This window comes from Cricetulus griseus, chromosome 3, assembly GCF_003668045.3.
Source record: "Cricetulus griseus strain 17A/GY chromosome 3, alternate assembly CriGri-PICRH-1.0, whole genome shotgun sequence".
Lineage (NCBI taxonomy): Eukaryota > Metazoa > Chordata > Mammalia > Rodentia > Cricetidae > Cricetulus > Cricetulus griseus.
In genome coordinates this window covers 170578071-170601393 of record NC_048596.1, presented here as the reverse complement: position 1 = coordinate 170601393, position 23323 = coordinate 170578071, and the positions used below count along the sequence as shown (strand labels likewise).

General features: G+C 50.0%; 1 protein-coding gene across 4 annotated transcripts in view; it reads right to left on the bottom strand.

Annotated features, from left to right (window-relative positions):
* Nucleotides 1–1242: 1242 nt before the first annotated feature.
* Nucleotides 1243–23323, bottom strand: part of Slc12a3 (solute carrier family 12 member 3) — a 35641-nt gene continuing 13560 nt past the window's right edge. For 2 of the 4 annotated variants that reach the window (XM_027405624.2, XM_027405625.2), the window contains exons 13-26: nt 22293–22394; nt 21300–21455; nt 20613–20712; nt 19578–19689; nt 19028–19168; nt 17332–17438; nt 16112–16194; nt 14998–15078; nt 14227–14328; nt 12468–12579; nt 9194–9280; nt 8414–8549; nt 7255–7322; nt 1243–1384 (exon numbers count right to left, since the gene is read on the bottom strand). In XM_027405624.2, coding sequence (XP_027261425.1) covers nt 1243–1384; nt 7255–7322; nt 8414–8549; nt 9194–9280; nt 12468–12579; nt 14227–14328; nt 14998–15078; nt 16112–16194; nt 17332–17438; nt 19028–19168; nt 19578–19689; nt 20613–20712; nt 21300–21455; nt 22293–22394 — 1529 coding nt within the window. The remainder of the gene's footprint in view (nt 1385–7254; nt 7323–8413; nt 8550–9193; nt 9281–12467; nt 12580–14226; nt 14329–14997; nt 15079–16111; nt 16195–17331; nt 17439–19027; nt 19169–19577; nt 19690–20612; nt 20713–21299; nt 21456–22292; nt 22395–23323) is intronic. The other 2 variants (XM_027405621.2, XM_027405622.2) reach the window with 1 other exon arrangement.

The window sequence follows — 23323 nt, the reverse complement described above, 5'->3', positions numbered from 1 at the left end:
GCCCTCCCATGTCAATTGCTACAAGCCAATCAGAGGGAGGCATTTTGTCAATTGCAGTTTCTTCTTAGATGGCCCTAGCTTGTGTCAAGTTGACAGACAAAACAAAATCCCCAAACAGCAAAGAAACTATCTAGCACAGGCCCTATGCACACCTGCAAAAATTAAACCCAATTTTCAAATCATTGATCACTGCTCAACAGTGAGTCTGCAAATCATTTAGTAGATTGCAACCAACCTTAAAAAGAAGCAGAATAGTGACTTGGGGGGGGGGCAGCATAGTTTGTAGAGTACTTGCCTAGTATCCATAAAGCCATAGCTTTGATCCCTAGCACACATAAATCTCCAGGCATGTGCCTAGAATCCCAGGTTACAGAGCAAGTTCAAAGCCAGCCTGGACTACATGAAAAGGAAAAAAGGAGGAAAGGAGAGAGGGAGGGGAAGAGAGAGAGAAAGGGAGAGACAGAGGGAGATAGAGGAGAGAGACACAGAGAGAAACAGAAAATACTGGAGGGTGCCCCCCTAAAGTTCAAATACCGCTTTCCGGTGCTTCCTGGCAGCGGCAGTTGTTCTGGGTGTGTTCTGCATGTGTTCTTGGTGTGGTCTGCCTGTATTCTGGGTTTGTTCTGTGGGTTCTGAGTGTTTTCTGTGTGGGTTCTGGCTGTGTTCTGCATGTGTTCTGGGTGTGTTCTGTGTTCTTCGAGTCTCCAGGAAAACCATAGAGTTTGTAATCAAAGAACCTTAAAGACCCTGGGATAAATGACCAGTGAGACACCTGGGCACCAACACTAAAAATCAACAGGAGGGCTGAAGAAATGTGCATTCCGTGCAGGCTCAGGGGACCCTGTGGTCCTGGAGATCGCACAGCTAGCTCCTCAGGGAGGGCTCCAGCTCTCCTGTCTGAGGGAATGAGACCAGTTTGGAGATGGTTACCAGGATCGTCTGGAGAGACTGTCAAGATGCACACCCAGTGCTGGGACTCAATTTGCATACAAATCAGACTGCAGTTTACTAGTTGGTCATCAAGAAAAAACTTTTTAAAAAGAGACAGAGTCTTCCAGAGACTCCCATACAGCTTCAAGGCCCAGAAGGTGTGTCTGGCAGGTCAGTCAGTTTGGAAACACACCGTCTTCTGCAGGGGACCAGCAGATGGGATCATGACTCAGTATGAAGCAGAACATGGAGCTGTGTCTCTAGCTGGAGAAGGTGGGTTCCAACTCTGGGCAGGACCCACCGCACTGGACATCACTGGCAGTAGAAGGTGAGCACATTCTCCTGGTTGCCTCGTATAAGGATGACAGGAGGTCTGAGATCCTGGGACAGAATCTCCAGCCAGGCCATGTACAGGGAACTGGGGCACTTCCCCTTCCTTCCAATGGGCAAGGTGCTGTAGGAGGAGTGGCAGCAGAGGAGTTACCAGGGGCTTCCCCACACAGCCCAGCCCAGCCCAGGGCTTGCTTTCTAAACAGTATATCAGCTTATGGCTTGTTCATCCTTCCTTCCTGCTCACTCTAAGACCTCCCTGCTGTCCTTCACACAGCTCCTCAGCATACCTTGAAGCACAAAGTGTTGCTAAGCAGACCCATGGCCTGCACATTCTCTATGACCTAGTCTCCAACCCTTCCAACCTCACTTAGCCCAACTCACTCCTGAACAGCCACAGTGATAAATGCCAAGCTTGCTCCTGCCTCAGGACCTTTGTCCTTGATGCTCTTGACACTTGGTAAACTACCATGCCCAGCTCTGTGTGGCTTCTTTGAATCATCCAGTTTTCTGCTTGAGGGCAGCTCCTCTGACTGACCACACTGTCCCATCCAATCCCCATTTGACTGTTTTCATAGTCCTTCACAATCTTAAAGGCATCTTTGTTGTCTGTCTCCCCCACTGGAATTTGTGTTCATCTACCTGCAGGCTGAGTTTATCCTGGCCTCTTCCCTCTGTGTCTAGAACATACTCTGAGACAGCCAGGTTCAGAAGATGTTTGCTGCGTGAGAGAGGCCACCCCACCAGGTCACTAGCACCATGCCAGGCTTGCCTTTCCAGCCACAGGCTTTCCCAGAGCTACAGCGTGATGTGCTCATGTGATGTTCTGGCCCATGGACGGTGTCAGGGCAGACTCCAGCATGGCCTCTCGGGGCCCCATTGTCCCAATTGTGCAACACTGTGCAAATAACAAGATGTCCTAGAATGCTGTTCAGTCATGTTTGGCTGTTTATATCAGAGAGTGACTTTCCTACCCTCTTAATGATTTAAAGATATACTGGTACCATGCACTAGCACCTAGGTTCAGCCTCTGGGAAATACAACATCCCACAGAAACAGCTGTGGTGCATGAAGCTGGGGTACCATTGCTGACACGGGACTTGGCAATCTGACAGTCCCTCCACACTATTTCATCTGAGCTTTAGCAGAGCCTGCAGTGGACAGTACCCAGAAGTACTCCAGGGCAGACAGAGCAGCCAGCCAGGCAGATCTGAACTTTGGTTCAGAGTTCAGAAGCTGACCCTATAGAGGCTGCCTAAATGCTGGCATTGCCTTTGTCCTCAGCCACGTAGCTTTGGCAAAGGGCCTGGCTGGCCCTGAGCCTCAGATCCTCTAAAGTGACAGAGGTACTGCCATTGTAGGCTGTCTGTGGACACACAGAGGGTGCAGGTGGTAGAGACAGGCCTCCAGCCAGGTCCCTAGATCTACCAGCTGCTTCTGCTTGCTATAACCTCACATGCCCACTAAGAGCCTGTGGCCACTAACTAAAAGGCAGGGTCACCAGTGGGACAACCACTGTCCTATTTTTAAAAAGTGAGGTCCCAAGTTTCAGGGAAGTACATGGGAACAACATCTATGTCCTGAAGCAGCTGTCATCATCATTTGAAACTGTTCAGTGACAGTCCATGGAAAAGGCATAGGAGAGGAGAAAGGCCAAATTTACACTTCTCAGGCACTCCTGAGGCTGAGGACACTCCTATCTGGGAAATGGTACATTAATTTTGAGAACCTAATTCACCAACTTTAAAGGCCACAGGGCACAGGCACCTGTCAGTTCAGAGCCAGGAAACACCCAGGTCCTACTGTATGCTTCAGCATGAAGTTCCCTCCCTCAGCGGAACCTGTGGCCCTGTCCCAGGGACAGCACCTTTAACTCACTCCAGCACCAGCATGACACGCTGACTCTGGCCAACAGGATATGTTCTCCTTAAGCCACTTATCTTTAGAACAAAAACTGGGAACAATACAACTTCTGTTCAAAATTTCGAGGCAATGTTGGGTCAATGTTAGAGTCAGAAGTTAAGTCCCTGAACAGAACCAGTGGTGACAGGCTGAGTGCCAGTCCACTCCCCATCTGGAAGGTCCTGAGAAGAGGGCTCAGCTCCTATGGCAGTGTCTGCATCTGAAGGTCAGTCTCTAAAGCAGCAAGGGCCCTGCTTACAGTCTCCTCAGCACACTCACTGGCAATGAATACCCCTCAGGAATTACTCTTTGGCACTGAGGAGGGAATCCTTACAGGGAAAGGGGGTATCTGGTCTCCACAGGAACAGACTCTTAATCCAGTCAGAGGCTGTGTGGCTGGTTACTGTGCTGGCTCAATGCCTGTGCAGGAGTAGCTGCACTCACACATGGGTGGAGGTATGGGGGTGCTTCATCAGATAAGCCATTGTTTAGTAGATAGACAGCCAGGTTCCACCTCCAACTGGCACTAGACTAGATGTCCCTCTCACCTGGCCCCAGAGAGGACTGTTGCTTTTTTGTTGTCCTTGGAATACCTGATGACCGGGGTCCTGAGCCACTTCTTAGCCCTCTTCTGGGAGAGACTGAACAATTTGCATTTCTAGGGTTCCCAGGTCTAATGAGGCTGACCACAGCTATACCTTGAGAAATCTGGGCTGGTCTCCAGCTGGGAGGGTTGTGACACACACACACACAGCTGCTCTGTCCTCCCCATGGGGTTGGCCCAAGAGCTGGGGCCCCGTTGGGTGACAGCTGCAGTTGCTGGTTAGGGTGGGGTTTGTACAGGTGTCATCTCCAGGGAGATGGACATTGTTGCTCTCAGCTAATCCTGCCAAGACTATCTGGTGGGCGTTTGACTTCTGAAGTTCTGGGATAGAAAGGATAGGGAAGGAGAGATGCCACTCGGGTAAAATTTCTCATTATGGGGCCCCTGAGACATAGATCCATTTTAGCAGCAAAGAAACATGGGGTCACAGTACAGTGAAAGAGAAACTTGAGCCCTGCTACAGTGGTCATTAGGGAAACCAAGGCTAGAGAGACATGGGCCTCCTCCCCTGCCCTGCCCTCTGACTCAGGCCACACCCTGACTCAACATTGCCTTAGGAACATTCTCCTAGAGGTGTTGGTGATAAGGCAAATTGCTTTCCTCAGCAATTCCTCAGTAGGAAAACACAATCTCCTGCAGGCCCTGGGAGGTGCTCAGACACAATGGGTATCACCGGACCACTGAAGTGTAGTCACACAGGGCCCTGCCTACACTCAGAGGGCCCACATCTTGGTGTCACAGTCTAGACCCCTTTTCAATGCTGTAAGTCACAGAGGATGACATTTCAAGGCAGCTTCCTGTGTGGGACCCCACTAGTTGGCTGGCTGAGAGTTGAATACAAGTAGCCAATCCTTGAGGAAAACCACATGCAGGCTCTGGCATCCCCTGGGGTGGTCCAGGGAAGGACTAGAAACTGCTGGAGTTCAGATCCCTGTGCTTTGGTGCTAATCCAATTGAGATCTTGACCACCACTCTACACAGGACAGTACGAATCACTATGTATGTCTTTTTATCCTTGGACACATATGAAGAGATTCACAGGAACAAAGTCAGTAAGCCATTTGCTGTGATCTTAATAGGCGTAGCCAGCTACAGTTCAACCCATTGAAATGCTTCCCTCTGCACTTCAAGGATGATGGGCAAGAGGTTTAGGAGCTTGGGGCTTAAGGAGCCGATTAGGCCAAGAAGTTAGCATCCTCTTTACAAAATGGCTCTAGATAGTTCCCACCATGTGAGGACACAATGACAAGGGGTCTTACGATGACATATGAGTCTGTGACCAGAAGGCTGGCCTTACCAGATACCAAAGTTGTTAACACTTTGACATTAGACCTCCCATCTTCCAGAACTATGAGAAGTGAGCTCCTGTTGTTTATAAGAGACCCAGCGTGTAGTACTTTGTTACAGTTCTGAGTGAATGAAAGTGTGCTTCCTGAACCCTGGTTGAGTGAGTGCCTGGAACTACAGTTTGAGTATTGTCCACGAAGATGTATCCCGTCACCACAGTCTGGCCTGGGACATACTCCAACAGGTCTCTCATCACTCTAACCTTTTGCTGCTGGCCAAACTCTGTGGGTAGAAATAAGCACTATTGCTGAGTAGCTGGCTGGTGCCATTTGGCCCCATGGGTCTGCAGACAAGACTGAAGGTCCAGACCCTCTGGAATCAGGGTTCTGATGGTATGCTTATCATCGTCCCATGGTGCTTGTCCTCAGCCTTCATCTGTCACTTTTCTGTTTATCGGCCAGAAAGCCTTGGACATTTTTGGTCTTTACCCATTTGGTCTTTACCCATTTGCCATGTTGATCTTCCCAAAGGAACACTTAACACTGCCTGAAGGGAACAATGCTGGTTCCCCCTAAAAAGGGAGTGCTTTTGAGTAGAGACCCCATTTCCTCCTGTCATCCTCAAGGGGCTCCTTGGTGGCAGTCTCATCTTGTGAATCCAATGTCAGATATGGCCTAAGGAATCTAGGGGCAACTGGGTTAATAATGGACCATTCTTGAGTCTCGGGTGCATTCTAAACCCAATATGGTGCTAAGTTTGAGGCATTTCTGCAGGAGATAAACATCCTTTGTCACACCCTCACTGCTGTCCTGGTTAGTTGGTCCACTTGACACAAAGAAGAGTTAGTTTTTGAGACAGGCACAACCGAGAAAATGTCCTCAGCAGATTAAACTGTGGGCATTTTCTTGATTAATAATTGATGTGGCAGGGCCTAGGACATGTGGGCAGTGCCATCCTGGACTGGTAGTCATGGGCGCTATAAGAAAGCAGAGTGAGTAAGCCATGAAGGACAAGCCAGTGAGAAGCACTCCTCCATGGCCTCAGCATCAGCTCCTGCCTCCAGGTTCCTGCCCTGACTTCTCTGGATGACAGACTTACAAGCTGTAGGTTGAAATAAACCCTTTCCTTCCAGTTGCTTTTGGTCATGGTGTTTATCACAGCAGTGGAAACCCTACTATACTCTCGTGTCAGCAGATATGGGCTTGCTCTCCAGAGCAGATAACACTTGGCAGGTCAGCCACAATGTTTAGAGTCAGGCACACTAAAGAGGATGCTGCTGCAAGCACATACAGCCATTATCTGTCCATGACAGTGACCATCTCATTATCAAGTAAGACTGACTCTGGCCTTCCTCATTGATACACCTCAGGATTTTAAGAATAAGATAAAAAAAAAATAGAGTAAGATGCCATGTGGTCCATATCAGAACACACCTTGAAAAGAAGGCCACCTCTTGACATGCTCATTGTTGCTGACTTCCAGGGAGGCAGAGGTAGAAGGATCCCTGGTCAGGATCCCATCTGGGGTTGCAAAGCAAGCTCCATATGTTAGGCTAGGGGCTTTATGTTCTTGTGTGGTAGAAGCCCCTGCAAATGAAATGTCCTATCTGAGCAGACAGAGTGCTTGGCCCCAGCAAGTATGGGAAAGCCTTAAGAAAATCTGTATTACCCTAAGCTACAGATGTGGAGGTCTTGGCTGCCCATGTTCTTATTACCGCTTCAGACAGATTAGAGCCACATGGAGACCCCTCCTTGCCACTGTCCCTGTCTACATGCTCTGCCCTGACTAACATCAGAGGGCAGTGTGGACTGGGTGTACGCCCAGGGGGAACAGTGTGACTGGAGCGGGAGTAGCCTTCGTTCTTGATGTTCAGATTGGACACTCAAATCATTAACAGATGGCAAATAGCCAATGAGGTTGGGCGATTTCCAAACTAGGAGACATACCGGCTTCTGAGATGAGCTGCCTCCATTTGCCAAGCCTGTTTGGCAGGTAAATGAATAGCAAGGAGATCAGCAATGCCTGGGACACATGAGGCCTGTGACCTGCCAGCTGACACGCAGGCCAGCGCCGTGAGGCAGACATTGGACTGGCCATGTTTTTGAGAACCCACCACACTGAGTCTGCTGCATTCTGGGCCCCTTTGAGCAGCTACCCTCATCCCAACAGGCCACCCCTTCTGCCATCCAGATGCAACTTACAGTATGATCAGAGCAGCGTCCCGAGAGTAGTCCAGCAGAATCTCATTCAGCCTCACCTGCCGAAGGGACTGGGGCCAGGGAAAGCCAAGGTCACTTCCTACCTCTTCAACAGCACCCCATCCCCAGCTCAACTGAACGCAGAATTACTCCCCTAAACAACTCCTGACTCCCTAGCCCCAGGAGAGCCTCCCTGAGATTCAGTGTGTCCCTCTGCAAAATGGGTATGATCATGTCCTTCCCAGGGGATGTGGTAGAGATCAAATGAGCTAACTCTTGGCTCAGTGCCAGGCAAAGGGCACGACACACAGAAGACCCACTGTATAGAGGACTGGGGGACTTTTTAGAGCAGGGGCAGGCTCACAGTGACAGACTTTGAGAGGACTTTCTTTAGACACTTTGCTTATTCAGTATTTTCAAAGAGCCAGCTGGTGCCAGGCTGGGAAAATCTCCAAAGTCCCTAGGTGTGTGAGGCTGACTGGGGGACACACCTTAACCTAAGGCCAGCTCAAGTCCCTCAGAAATGAGGTCAACTCCTGGGACCTAAAAGTGGTGTAGGGAAAGGAACCCAGGGCAAGTGAGTTAGCCCAGAACAGAACTCTCACCATCTCACTGTGGGAATCATGGATGCCCAATTCTCTGTTGTGAGGGCTGCCCTGTGCCTTGTAGGACATTTATCAGTGCCCTGGTTTCTATGTAATAAATAATAGCCGTGGCATGCATCCCTTGAGTAGTGACCTCCAAAAATACCTCTAGATGGTTGACAAATGTCCCTACCTGCAGGAGGGTGGCAAACGGCCCCCAGTTCAGGGCACTGATGTGGAGTAGAGAGGAGGAGCCAGATCTGCCCCTGACTCTCCCATTTATTCATCCTACCTAAAAATGCCACTGTGGCCAGTGCCAGAAGAGCCTCCCCTCTGTCATACACAGCTCTGGAGGAAGGATTCCAACCCACCAGTGGCCAACACCATTTACACAGCAGGAGGACCAGTCTCCCCACCAAGAACAGCACAGGGCTCTGCAATGTTATGTCTCAGCCCTCTCATGTGACCCTAGGACATCTCAGACATTGGGAAGGGAAAGCAGAGTGGGGCCAAGCGGGGATTCCTGAAGCTCAGGATAGGGACCCCAGACCCTGTCAAGCCCCGCCCCTTTCTTGCACCTTAACTCTGTTCTTGTTAATCTCCTCATCTGAGATCTTCCACGGACAGTCCCTCCTCATTTCAGCGACAGTGGCCTCATCCTTGAATCCGTCATTTAGGCGGAAGGGTGCAATCATGTCCTCAAACCGCTTGATGCTGGGAAGGAAAGTACAGGTGAGGCTTGGTGACACACACAGGCCTTGTTTCCAGGGGAGCCAGGAACTTGGGGGAAGGTCAAGGTAGGGACACCACCTGGTGCCACCAGACATACCCCTCAGACTGAACCATCCAACTTTTGTCATTTATATGGAATGGTTTACAGGTGGCCTCTTGGCACTTAGGTTTGACATTCAGTGAATTTGCACACGTTGTCCACTAACCTGGACTCTCCTCCGCACCCCAACCCCACTCAGCAAGTAGCTCCAAGTACTGCTACCCCACTGTCAGAGACTGGACCCCATCCTCATTAAACTCTTGATCAGCTGGGTGGTAGTAAGCAAATGAATACAAATTCAGCGGGTGTCTTAGTAAGGTATACCCTGAGTCCTGTAATAGGGAATAACAGGTAAGGAAAGCCTCTCTGTTGACTGGAGGAAATGTATCCTCCTGAAATCTGTCGTGTACACAAGGTACTGGGTGGAGAAACCATTGAATGGGCAAAGGTCCTGAGGCACAGTGTGTCTGGCCTATGTGAAAAACAGGACAGGAACCAGTGGGGCTGGAAGAAGGGAGGCACAAACAGAAGGATCTACAGGGCCAGTGCTGGCCTTTCTGTCTGGAACTCCCAACATGGAACTCACTGCTCAGCCTGAGGCTTCTGATTGATGTCCGGAAGGACGTGAACTTCATGAAATCCCAGTCTGAACTTGCTCAAAAGAGAAATGATCCTGGAAGAGAGATGCAGAACTTAAAAAAGTATCCACTCATTTTGATGTTTACCGTGCCCCTGATGAGTGTGTAGAAATGAACGGAACAGATTTGGCTAGCACAGGAGGCCAGGTGGCCAGACAGTAAGAAATGTGAGTGGCGTAAATCAGAGAGTGGCCGCAATGTAGAAAAATACTGACCAGAATTCCTCAAGGGTCTGCTGGTCAGGAAGAGCCTGGGATGCTACACTTTGAGAAGTGATGGTTCAAAGGAAGCAGATGATGAAGAGGGAAACTGAAGAGAGGTAGTAGCAACAAAGACAGCAACATACAAGCGCTAAGAAGAAAACCAGGAGCTGCAAGATAGATGGTACTAAGTCGGCATCTAAGGGAGAAGCCCACGGCAGTCTATGCAGTCAGGAAAGACTTCTCATCTGGCTGGCTGGTGCATGTGGAGAAGCTGGGACAGGGCAATGTCCACACTGGAACCACCCAAGGGTCTTGCAGGACATACCTGTCGGACTCGAGCCCAGGGCTGGGTCAGAACCCCTAGGCAAAGCATGGGCTGGGAGATGCCCCCGGATGTGATGTGCCCACCGAGCTGAGGCCTACTGGACTCAGTGGAGGAGGAAGCCAGTGAGCAAAGGTAAGGGGTGAAATGGCTGTGGTAGCATAGAGCATCCTAGGAAGGGGGAGCCAAAAGGCCCAGGCTGAGCCCTACACCAAGACCCCTGCTGGCTCTTGAACTTAGGAATGGGACTTCAAATTCTTTTCCTAAGATTTATTTTATATACATGTATGTGTGTGTCTTTCTGTGTATATATGCCATGTGTGTAAGGGTGTCCAAAAAGGCCAGGATATATCAAGTATAGGCAGTGTGAGTTGCCCATGTGGGTGCCGGGACTCCAACTTGGGTACTATATAAAGGCAGCAAGTACCACAAACTGCTGAACCATCTCTCTAGCCCTCTCAGCCTGCTAGGCCTTTGATTTTTGTTTGGTTTGGGGCTTTGTGGTGTTTTGTTTTTGTTTGGTTTGCTTTTTTAAAACAGGGTTTTTTGTTAGTCATGGTTGTCCTAGAACTGGCTCTGTAGACCAGGCTGGCCTTGAACCCAGAGATCCACTTTCCTCTGCCTCCCAAGTGCTAGGATTAAAGGTGTGCACCACCACTGATCAACTTGGTTTGGTTTTTTGAAACCAAGTTTCCAGTTGCTCAGGCTGGCTTCCAGCTCACTAAATACCCGTGGATGACCTTGAACTTCTGAGACTTCTGCCTCCGTCTCCCAGCACTTAGCATCATGCTCTATGTATGCAGTGCTGAGTATTACACTCAGGGCTATGCACACACTCAGTGAACATAACCAGCTATGCTACATTCCCAGAAGTGGGGGGTTTAAAGCAGAGCTGGAACATGTCAGGGGCCCAATAGGGGTCATAGAGACAGCAGATTGCTTAGCCCACTAAGTGGCAGTTGGGACAGATGGGTTTTTTATAACTGCTGTTACCTGATGGAGCCACCTTGAGCAAAGTCAACCTCACAGTACTCAGCTGCCACCCAGAGCTGGGACAGGAAGCAATGACTGCAGAACCTTCTGGTCTGTTTACTCTTTGAATGCCCTGAAAGCCAGGTGCTGCTGTCCTTAACACAGCCCTTGGCCTTGCCCAAAGGAGGCCCTTTTGTTGGTAAAGTTTTGCCTACAGGGGGAGGAGGGAGGTGGCAGGGACAGTACTGCTGGGCCTCCAGAACTCAAAGGGTGACTAGAAGAAGAAAGAACAATGGTGGAATCCTGGTGTAGGAAGCATGGTACTGGTCAGGAGTCACCTCCCATCCTGTCCTCAGGACATCATGGGCCTCTCTGCTACAGCCCATACCAGGCTGGTCTCTTCAGACAAACTGCCCTGATTTATCTGAGCAGGTCTCATCTATGACCTTTAACCTTAATTCCCCTTGATGGAAAACCACCATTGCCCAGCTACTCCCCTCCAACTCATGCCAACCTGACACCTCGGAGACCACACCTCTCTGTGTATTTCTCATCTATTTAAGGCAAGTCACATTCTGCCTTAATGCTGTAATTTGCATACTGTTTACCCCATGAACTCAGGTTAAAATTTAATCCTCAGTGTGTGGGGGGTGAGAGCATGGAAATAGAATCCTGTTCTGGTGTTTATGGGCAGAACCTTTGGGACGTGTTTAGGATTGGATGGGGGTCATTGGGATTGCATCTCATGATTGAACAGAACTTGGGTGGCTTCATGAGAAGGGGAACACACACACACACACACACACACACACACACACACACACACACTGTATCTTGCCATGTGATGTCCTATGTCACCATAACCTCAGGTATCTGTAAGCAAGAAGGCCATCACCAGATGTGGCCCTTAGACTGAACCTCCAGAACCATGAGCAAAAGGAAACCTCTCTTCTTTATGAGACAGACTGCCTCAGGTGTTTTGTTATAGTCATTTTAAAAGTGTTAATAAGGTACATTTCAGTAGCAAATCTTATCTTCTAATTAGAACAGAAAGCAACACTTTTTGCCAGAAAGAGGTAACAATGAATAAATGCAACAAACAATTAATGCATAAGTGTCACCAAATTCAGGCCAGATGGCATTGCCCTGCCAAGGAGCCAGGCCTGCTCTGTTTGCTGAGACAGGGCAAATGAGTTCAAGGATAGGCAGGCCTTATACCAAAACATCCTGCCAAATCAGCCAGAGTCCAGAATGGGAATTAACAGTCACTTCTCACCAAGAGATTTGGTGCTATTTTCCAATCCTTTGTACTGCATCTCCTGGCCACTTAGGCCACCTCATGTCTCTCTGTAATCCTGCATCCCTGCTTGGGGACAGTGTCGGAAATCATTCTCATCTTGCTTCACTTACCTCCGTCCTGTCTGTCACATGAGTCTGTCCTTGGAGAGCCTCGTGATTTCAGCACTTATCACCCGTTCCTATCTAGCAAACACCAGGGCCCCTGGGTCGTCTCAGAGTGGGACAGGAAGCCAACACTTTGGAAATGGAGAGAGCTCCTGCCTGAACCCTAGGCACCATTGCTGTGGGCTGGAGAGAGCTGGCCTGGGCTTTGGGACAATCTCAGGACCACCCAAGGGCACAGGTGGAGGATACAGGGATAGGGAATCAGGCATCCTCAGGAGGGCAAGATGGCAGGTCAGTACAGGCCCCATGGTCCCCACTTACGCCTTTCTCTCTTCGTCCATCCTGTTGATCTGGCCCCCAACAAACACCCGGATCTTGCATTTGCCCCATCTCTTCTTTCGGTGCAGGAGATAGGGGATGAGGAGGGTGAGGCCTGGCAGGGACAATCCCCAGGAGCCAAGAGAATAGACTCAGGATAGAGCCTTCTGTGTGTTTCCACCCCACACTGCCGCAGTGAAACCTTTCCCTCTGGACCTTTACTCCTCATCGTGGAGGAACTCGCCAAACTAAACCCTTTGGCCATGGGTCTCAGTGGGCTAATTCGGGAGTTCAGTTTTTTGTTTTGTTTTGTTTTGTTTTTTTTCTGTGTAGCCCTGACTGTCCTGGAACTTGATCTGTAGACCAGACTTGCCTGGAACTCATTGAGATTCACCTGCCTTTGCTTCCTGAGTGCTGGGATTAAAGGTGTGTGCCAACATGTGGCAAGAGTTTGGCTCTTTATTTTTTATTTTTTATGGATTTTTGAAATAGGGTTTCTCTGTGGCTTTGGAAGCTGTCCTGGAACTAGCTCTGTAGACCAGGCTAGTCTCGAACTCACGAAGATCCACCTGCCTCTGCCTCCTGAGTGCTGGGATTAAAGGCATGCACCACCACTGCCTGGCTTATTTTTTATTATTATTATTGTTATTTGGCTTTTTTTTTTCAGACAATGTTTCTCTGTGTAGTCCTGGGACTCACTCTGTAGACTAAGCTGGCCTCCAACTCAGAGATCTGCCTGCCTCTGCCTCCCAGTTTTTTGGCCTCTTTGAGACAGGGTTTTATTTTGTAGTTGAGGCTGTCCTTGAACTCTTGATCCTCCTTCCTCTACCTCCCAAGTGCTGGGATTATAGGTATATGACACCATGCCCCCAGCCAATGAGGTGGTTTTAAATAAGCAAGCCAGCACTGAGTACTTGGAGCTTGAGGTAGGGGTGGGGAGTTTGCATGTAACATCGGGGTGGTCTTCATTTATTTTCTGAAAACTGAACATCTGACTAATGAATAGGAGCCATCCCTCCTTGTCATCTCTCCATACACAGCCAAGGCCCAGACACGATGCAATCAATATAGGCTCCTCTGTGTCTCAGTTCCCTTTTTTCAGAGAAAAAGACTGCATTGGGCTAGCCCACAAGAGCACTGGCTGCCAGGCAGAGATTCATATATCCCAGCCTGCATAGGTGTCATTCATCATTGAACTACACAGTTACTCTTGGCTATCCACAGGGTAATTGGCTCCAGGACCTGCCCTCAGATGTCTATACCTGCAGGTGTCACACACCTTCTACAGTACGGAGTAGGATCTGTGGGGAACCTACATGTGACCTTGCATATCCCTTAGGTCATTTCCTATCACACATGTCACAGAGCATGTATCATGAAAGTTGCTCCTGGACTTTATTGTGAAGAAATGGTGACAGGAAAATTACTTCGTATGTGTTTGATACAGATACGGTATTTTTTTCTTCTCAGTATTTTGATCTACAGTAGGACCGGACTGACATGGAACCCACAGACACAGATGATTGGCATGTTCGGTTGGGGCAGGGCTGCGGTCTCTTTTTGACTTTATCAAAGACAGAATCATTAAAGCTGAGAGCTGTGTTTTAAAACCAGGACAGGCTAAGGCCTTTGTCCACTTTGCTGGCTTCTGGGTTCCACCAGAGGCCTCAACAAGCACAGCCTAGAAGGGCAGGTCAGAAGATGCAGAGACCCACAAGACAGAAAGTTCCAGGAGACAGGGACGGGTTTGAGGGAACCTGACCTCCATCATCAAACAGCCAGTAGATGTCAATGGTCTTTTTGCCTTGCTCCGATTGGAAGATGGTGCTGGCCTGCTCCTCCTGTACCAATGCCTCCGGGGCTGCTGAAGAAGGGGCAGGCCTGAGTAGAGCCAGCAGACTCACTGCCAGGACCTGCCTGAGAGTAGCTAGCTTTCCCAAAGAGGTGGGCTGGCCATTGTCACCAAGGTGGGTGTGCAGTGGCCAGAGGCATTCTGCAGGCCTTGCCAGACACAGCTAATGTCCTTGCCCATGCTCCTGAGAGTGCTATGTGAGTCCCTTCCCGGGTCCCAGGGCCACTCTCCCTGGATCCCAAGGATACTGGGGGACCATTGTTTGGGAGCACACTCTTCATCTCTGCAGCACCCCTGTTCAGATGGAGCCTGCCCTTCTTCATGCACCCCTTCTCCCCCTCACAAACACAGCAGTGCACCCCTGCACCTGCTGCCAGTTTCTCCCACCCCAGGTATCCCTGAAAGAAGGGAACAGCATGCCATTCCTCTCTGTGTATGGCATTTGAACATGACCGAGAGGGGGTTCTCCAAAGAGTGGAACTTCAGCCCACAGCTCCAGATTCATCACTGGGTAGGTCGTCTTCAACAGGAACCCAAAACCTACCATAACCCAACCTCAGTTATTAGGACACCACTATCATAAGAGAAAGCCATTCACTCTTAGCCAAATTCCCAGATGACCTGTCACTAGCAACCCCACAGGACAATAGTACCCTGATCTTCTGAGTGGGGAGAACTGACCCGTGACAGACACAGATGGAGCCCAGCCACCACTGGCTCCATTGCCTTCCTCTGCTGGGTCAAACATTTTTAGTTTTTTAACTGCAAAAAGAGGGGAAAGTTGGGCTGCAGACACTCCTGCCTGGAGAGTGTGCTGGGATCCTCACCCCTTGGCTCTCCCCTAACATTAAAAGAAAGTCCCCGCACTTTTCCCCAGGGTAACTGGCTGTTGCTTATTTCCCTTTGCCCTGGCTCCTGCCCTGCCCTGCCCTCCCTGCCAAGCCAGCTGTTCTAACTTTCTCTTGCTCCTCCAGAAGTCAAGCCACCTCAGGGTGGAGGGTGCCTCACTTGAGCCACTCTTTCTCCAGCTCTACCCTCCTCAGCCATAAAATAGGCAGGCCTTGTCCTCAGAGAGGCCTCATACATCCGTTTCTTCAGGATACTTTCATGTCTGAGGTGACCTGTGTGTCCACCATGATAAGCATCCACTTTGTCCCCAGAGGCAGCACCCTGGGTGGGGAGGGGCTTTGTTTGTTCCCTGCCTAGAGCACTCATAATATTTTGGTTGCTGACTCTGTCACAGTGGCTGCATAAATATTTACTGTCTGGATGCTATGGGCAGGCACATCCTTGTCCCTGGTGACAATGCCCCTTCCAGTAAAGAACAGAGACCTGCCTGCATGTCTGCCAGTCCTGACCTCTCTTTGTCTTCCTCACATCTAACCATCACTAATTCAGACTTTCCCAAATGCTGAAAATACATTCCTATTGTGAGCCCCAAGGACAGACTTGAGTTCTCAAGATGGTCCAGTGCTTATGGCCTTTCGTATTTTCCTTGTGGCATTTCTACATGGGCAGGCTCCTCCTCTTTGCTTTTTCTCCCTCAGATCCTCTTTACCTACGTGGCTATCTGAACACCACAGTGATGTGGGGAGTTCTAGTCCCTGTCTGCCCCTAGCTGGAAGCATGATCTTGACCTGGTCACTTCCCCATTCTGGGCCTCATTTCCATTTAGAAACTGATGGGCCCCCAGGAACTGTAAGGACTGGCTATCTACAAGCTGGTGACGTCACTGATTTTCCCCTCTCCTCCTAGCACGGCTTGGAAGAGCAGTTGGTTTTGATAGTGTACTCACTGTGCATCTGCATCGCCTCAGAGACATTGAGCCCCTCGCGCATTCTCATGACACACACGCCAAAGTTGAAGTCAAAGGCATCACTGGAAAAAGATGTGGGGGTCAAGCCACTGGCCCTTTGACCTGGCTCCCAGGAGACCGGATGTCTAGTGTTGTTCTGTGAGCCTCGGTTTCCCTATGTGTATATAGTAGGCAGGCAGAACTGGGGAGTCATCTGTGACAGTTCTGGGCAGGTTGGGCTCTGCTTCATGTCATACCTGTTCCTCTTTATCAGTTGTCAACCTCTCTGCCACAGTAGCATGTGTGTGGGAGGGAAGACTCTGACCTCCACTTCACACAGGCAAACCTGTTCTGGGGTGAGAGCAACTGCCTCATGGTCAGACAGCGAGGCACTGAGGGGCTGGCACGAGGATTATATGGCCAGAACTCTAAACTGATGGACAGGGGTGCATGTAGGAATGGCCTCACTCACATGACAATAGTAAGGCCTCCCTGAGGGTCTGACACACCAGACTAAACTCCCCCACAAGATAATTCAATTACACATCTCTGGGCTGCCAGGACACTGGAACAGCGGGGATCCTGGGGGCCAGATTTCCTACCCCATGTCATAATTGTGTCAAGCATCTGGGGTAACAGCTGAAGTCACATAGAGGGTTAACAGCAAACCCAGATGTAGGCTCCAGGGCCTCAAGGCTCAGCCTGTGTTTTGATGGTACTTTCTCTCTGTGTGGCACAACACTGGAAAAGCAATCCAGATAGGCATTCCCTACACCTGCCAAGGGAATAGCTGGAGCTGCCGAGGCTTAGAGTCAATGCTGAAGCCCTCCGGGACTGCGCTTGGGCCTCGTTTCCCACCTTGGCTCACATCCCACCTGAGAACTTGTGAGCCCTCAAGGATTTTCACTCAGCAGCTTCCATTCTCAGCTACTCTGGAAGGCTGAAAGTTCCAGCAACCCCAGTCCTACATTCTGAGGGGACAAATGTCCAGAGCTTTCGCCAGTTCACTACAGTCTCCCATACATGGCCCACGCCACTCTTTGTGTTGCCTGCTCAGGTCAGTGTCTGTGAAGGCCAAGGTCAGACACCTCTGTCAGTTCCAACTCAGCATTCACCATGTAACTAGGGTGTCTACACTGTTGCTGCTCTGCTTCCCCAGGCTCAGGGAGCCCCAGTGACCCAAACCAACAGCTCACAGCTGCATCTTCACGCTCACTCACTGCAGGATGCCAATGTAGTCCTCCACTGTGGCCGGGTGAGCGGACTGCCAATTTTTCTTGAATCCAACCACCAGAATGTTAGGTTTCATTCTTCCCAGCCCTGAGGCCTGCAAGGGTAACGGTGGAGACTTAGTCAGAAGATGGCCTGGTATTCAGGCCCTGGGATCAGCAGGGGCTCTGTTCTGTGACAAAGGCCCAGGGTGGGGTTCTTCCTGCTCATCCCAGCCACCCTTCCCACCTATGCTTCCGGGCTCAGGGTTCTGTCAATGGAGAAAGTGTGTCAAGTTAGAGGACTCTTGGGCCACCTTGTCTATATATCCTCTCTTCCTCCCTCTCACTCTCCTTCCTTCCTCTCCCTCCCTATCTCTTTCCCCCCTCTCTCTTTTGTTTTCTCCCTCTCTCTTTTGTTGATCCTCCTGTCTCTGCCTCCAAGGTGCAGGAATTATAGAAGTTCACATCCTAACAGGCTCTTTCTCTCTCCACCATCAAGAGTCTTTAAAACATTTGGAGTGAAATCAATATAACAAATTAACTATTTTAGAGTAGAGTATGGTGTCTCATGCCTTTAGCCCCAACACTCAAGGGGCAGAGACAGGCACCTGTGAGTTTGAGGCTAGCCTGGAGGTCTACATAGATAGTTCTAGTTAGACAGGGCTACACTGTGAGACCCTGTCTCCAAAAGAAATTAATCATTTAAAAGTATATCAATCAAGCTGGGCATGGTATACATGCCTCCAGTCACAGCTACCAAGCAGACAAGAGGTTTGCTCAAAGGTGAAACACTTGCCTAGAACTCAGGAGGCCCTGAACCTGATCCTCCCCCAAGTACCACTCCCATCCCCCAACTCCCAACCCCTCAAAAGGTAAGGCAGGTGGTTCTTCAAGTGAGCCCAAGGAATCTGGGGCAAACCAGACAACAAAATGATTCAGAAACTTGCATGCCCTACATAGTAGTCACCTGTCTCAAAAAAAAAAAAAAAAAAGAAAGAAAGAAAAGAAAAAAGAAAACCAAGTGTATACGTCACTATGTCATCGTCTCTATCTACTTCTAAAATCTAAAACGTTTTTAAATCTCTCCCCAAGAGACCTCACACATTTGTTTTTCAAGCTGAGAAACAGTTAAAACCATTGAAAAGGAACATTCTCGATGTTGACCCGAGGGATGGTTACACACCAAGCGTGGTGTCCACATTTGCAAGCATTTGTCACTCTATGGTTTTCACTTTACTAAATGTAAATTGTATCTGAAAAAAATAAAAGGGAGGAAGGGTTCAAATCACATGGACCTGTACTTCCAGCTCCCTAGGAGGATGAAGCAGGAGGATGCAAGTCCCAACCCGCCTAGGCTGTAGAGTGAGTTCAAGGCCAGCCTGGACAATTTAGTGAGACTCAGTCTCAAACACTATTTTTTAAGTAAAAAGGGGTCTGTGGATGTAGCTCAATGGTAGAGCTACTACCCAACAGGCACTGAGGCCAGTACTGCAAAAACCCTAAAACTCAACTAAATTTAACTAAAATAAAATCAAACAGAAAGAGGATCTGGGAAAAGCCACGGAGTCCCCACAGGTTCCCAGGGGTCCTGGGTATTCTTGAACCAGCACAGCTTGAGACAAGCACGTTGGGGAAGACCAATGCAGTCACTGAAGCTTGAACTAGACCGGGACGTTCTGCCTTGCAAGCTGCGTGACTGGGGCACCTGCATGAGGATCTGGACCCCACTTCGCAGGTCCTCGGCAATGACATCTGAGTAGAAGGCCTTGATCTTCCTCTTGTTCAGCCACTTGGTGTGCCCACTGGCAATGTGCTGAAACTCGGGCACTCTCTGCTTTCGGGGTCCCTGTGGGTGAGGGACAGGTGGTGTCAGGGCCGTCCCCACCAGCCAGCCTGACTCAGCCCTCCTCCTGTTCTAGAGGTTCCCCTGAGACTCAGAAGCACCTAGAGGTGTTCTTCATTAGAGCAGAGGAGGGAAAGAAAGAGAGGAAGGAAGCTAGACGTAGTAGTAGTAGAGGTAGGGCCAGCCTCAGCTACTTGGCGAACTTGAGCCAGCCTGGGCTTCACGAGACTATGTCCGAAAGAGGGACCTGGCCAGACTCTGCTGGCTCCAGTTGCCCTGCCCCTCCTATCCCCTGGAAGACATTATGTCCAGATCCAATCCCCTGCCTCTGTATCCTCCATTCCCTGTGTACCCCCAACCTTCCGCCAGAGTACAGGTCCCTCCTCACCCCCTCACTCCCGCCAACACTCACAATGAGCACATGGCCACAGATCATCAGGCTTAGGTTCTGGGTAAACGTGCTCACAAAGTCCACCAGCGCTGGGCGGAAGTTGGGGGGACCTGTAAGCACCAGGCACTGGGGGCTAGGAAAAGAAGGGACACAGCGTGGGAGTCAGGAGAGAGCCCTTAGGGCTTTCATGCTAAAGGTAGGTACCCCTGTGCTCCTGATTCCTGATGGCCCTGGGTGAGACTGCACACTGGGACACATTCTTCCAGCTGTGACTCAAGGGGTCTTTTAGGTTTTTTATTTAGTTTTGTTTTGGTTTTGGGTTTTTTTTTTTTTTTTTTTGAGGTCATGATACAAAGTCTCCCCATCTTTCTTGCTTGGGCCATCAGACTCACCAGTTTACATGGTCTCTTTGTCCTGCCAAGCCCAGCGTGGCAAAATAGAGTAAAGATCAGTCATAAGGAGGCCATTGTTTACATACTCGCTGTACCTTGGCCAGGAGCCTGAACCTTTGTGTTGAGAGGAAGCACAGGACTGTCATTAAACACCCCTGCCAATCAGAGCTCCACTCAAGGGTTCATTTACCAGCTGGACAAACAGGGATAGTTAACATCTCCAAAGTCATTTATCCTTGCCTATGTCTGAGGTTAGTAACGTCATAGGTCTCAGAAGTTTGTCATGAGTGTCTGGGCCACAGCAGGTAGGACATGACTAAATTTTACTGATTATAATACAGTCAGGTAGGAGAAAGATGGAAGGTGAATGACCCTTCCTCGCCATTGGGAACCAGCACTGAAGACACCAAGGGCAGGGTTGTCACTGCCGGCATCCCAGGATTGTATCCTGAGTATTGCACCAAGAAACCCAGACAGCAGCAGACTTCCACCCTGGAAACTGAGACACAAGAGCCTCTTCCTTGCTTTGTCCATATTGGGCAATACCAAGCCTAGCCTCCAACGGTCAGCTGCTCTTGCACTTTGGTACTACCATCTTGGATCTACCAGGGCAGGGGACCACGACTAGCTCCAGGCTCCCAAATGGCCCAGAAGCCATGCTCACCGGTAGTTTTTGATGTGGTCTTCTACCTCATTGAGGCCCATGGAGTAGCTCAAGGCAAGGTTGTAGGAGTGAGCCTGCACAGAGGAACCCCAGTTCACCTCTGAGGGCAGAAGGGAGAGAGCAAGACTCAAAACTGCAGGAAGTAACCAGTCATGTCGGGGGTTGTCTACCTTTCTTAGGCCCAGAGCACCTTGGGAACAAGGCCATAGACAGATGGACAGCTGACAACTGTATTCCTAGCTAATATGTGCAGGTGTAGAGCCAAGTGCCACATATATGGCCATCCAATTCAAGGTTATATAGCAAAGTCTTGAACTCCCACTCAAAAAGCAGACCTCTGAGAGTGCCTAGCTCAGATGCAGAGTTCTAGGGTTACCTCCCTCAGACTGAAATCAGTCCAGGACCCTGCCACATGCCAGTAGACCGGCCTGCTCAGTGCCCACCTTCATATAGCCACCCTTGGCCACTCTGACCTGTGTGTACACACTAGCAGCTAGCCCCTCTAGGAATCTAAAGAGTCTGGCCTAGAGTGGGTGTGTTCCTTTGAGCCCCTGGCTCAGGATGGCTGAGGTGGAGGCCAGCGCAAGTCCCACTGAAGGGAAAGGCTCCATCTGGGATGAGGGGCTGCCCTGGCTGCATGGCTGCCCAGGCAGGGAGATGAACCCCGAGGAGACCACGGCCACACACCTGGCTTCTTGTAGATCACATAGAGCAGGAGGAAGAGGACAACTCCGATGGCAATGAGAGCCGCCCACCAGGTAAGCAGGAACATGATGACCACCGAGATCACTGCTCCAAACAGCGCTGCCCACTTGCTGTAGTATTGGAAGGAGGGTCTCCACCCTGGGCGGGGCCAGGTCAGTGCGCATGCCCATGCTCAGAAACCTTCTCCTTCCCAGAGCTGCAGCAATGCCCCTGCCTCCATCCCCAGTGCTACGGTCCTGTCCTGCACCCACTAGCTAGGAATCCCTAGGGTCCCACCAGCCTTAACTCCAGGAATGGATTAGGGAGGCTCCAATGCGTACCATAACTGTGCCTGTTGGGCATTTATTTCACCATGGTGGCAAACTATACCAGGAAGGGAACACCCAGCCCTGGCCAAGCATAGCCCCAATATTAGCAACTGTGCCAGCTCCCACCGGTTCTGTGGAGCCCAGGGAATGAAAAGGATGGAGGGAGACTTGAGCCTGCCTGGCTTTGTTCCAGGTAAGGGCCACTTTTAGTGACCATTGTACCGTGCACATCTCTGAGAGTACAGGGAACATTGTGGTCTGTATGGAATGTGATGGAATAAAGGGCCCATTGAAGATCTGGGATTCATTAGCATAACTCTTCCTCTGTGCTCTTTACTGCCATCTGCTCGAAGGCATGCAGCAGCAGCCCAGAAATTGCGGCAGTCTGAACAGCGCCCCTAGAGGTGAGTTGTGGACAAAGGGCTGAACCTTCTGGGACTGGGAAATTCGTCCCTTTCTGAGGAGTCGAGCTTCTGACTCCTGAGAAATTGGTGAAGGGTGGAACTAGAACAAGCCCTGTGGCCTGTAAAGGATGGCTGGCTTTGTTAGGGAACAGACATGCCCTTCGTGTGGTTTTAAATTAAGGTTGCTTTGAACTGCCCCCCTCTCCCCTCCCTTACCACCTCCCCTCTGCACCTCTTCCTGTGGTCCGGGCCAATCTGCTTACCGGGCGAGTTGGTGATGGAGGCATGGAAGCAGCTGAAGTTGATGAGGGCGTAGGAGCAGAGGAAGAAGTTGGAAATGATGGGAGCGATGGTGTTGAGCTCAGCTTCAAAAACCCAGGGAGAAAGGGGCAGCTTGTCGGGCTCCACCCAGAAGCTGCCTGGCACCCAAGCCCGTAGGGTAGCCCCTGGCGCCAGGCCTTGCTACTCAGTCAGCTCGACCTTCTCATGTGGGAAGTGAGTCCTTCCCCATGAAGTTCAAAGGGTCGGTGGCTTAGAAGGGGCCGGCAAGATCACTTAGCTGGTGAAGACACTTGCCACCAAGCCTGCTGGCCTGAGTTAGGCATTGGAACCCATGTGGTGGAAGGAAGGAACTCCTGTGAGTTGTCCTCTGGCTCTCACATACACCTGCCACTGCCACCGCCACAAGGTAACAGATACAATAAAAAATACTCAGAAGAAAATGGGGATGGCTAGTGATGACCAAAGGTGGTGGCTATGATGCTTTTAGGCCACAAATTAACATAAGGAATACATTTGTTAATGTGACCGCTGAGAGTGGTTCTCAACCTTCCTAATGCTGCGACTCTTTAATACAGTTCCTCATGTTGTGGTGACCCCAACCATAAGATAATTTCATTGTTACTTTGTAACTGTAGTTTTGCTACTGCTATGAATCAACATTAATATCTTTTTTTTTTTGGTTTATTTGTTTTTGTTTTGTTTTGTTTGAGACGGGGTTTCTCTGTAGTTTTGGAGCCTGTCCTGGAACTCACTATATAGACTAGGCTGGCTTTGAACTCACAGAGATCTGCCTGCCTCTGCCTCCCGAGTGCTGGGATTAAGAATGTCTGCCCGGCCCACATTAATATCTGATATGAAGGATATCTGATTTGTGGCCCTGTGAAAGGGTCTTTCTGCCCAAGGAGTCATGACCCACAGTTTGAGAACCACTGCCGGAGGTCGTTTTGCAGTCCTATCCACTGTGGCTTTCTCTTCCCTGTCTGCCTTGCCCACTACACCCACATAAACTTAT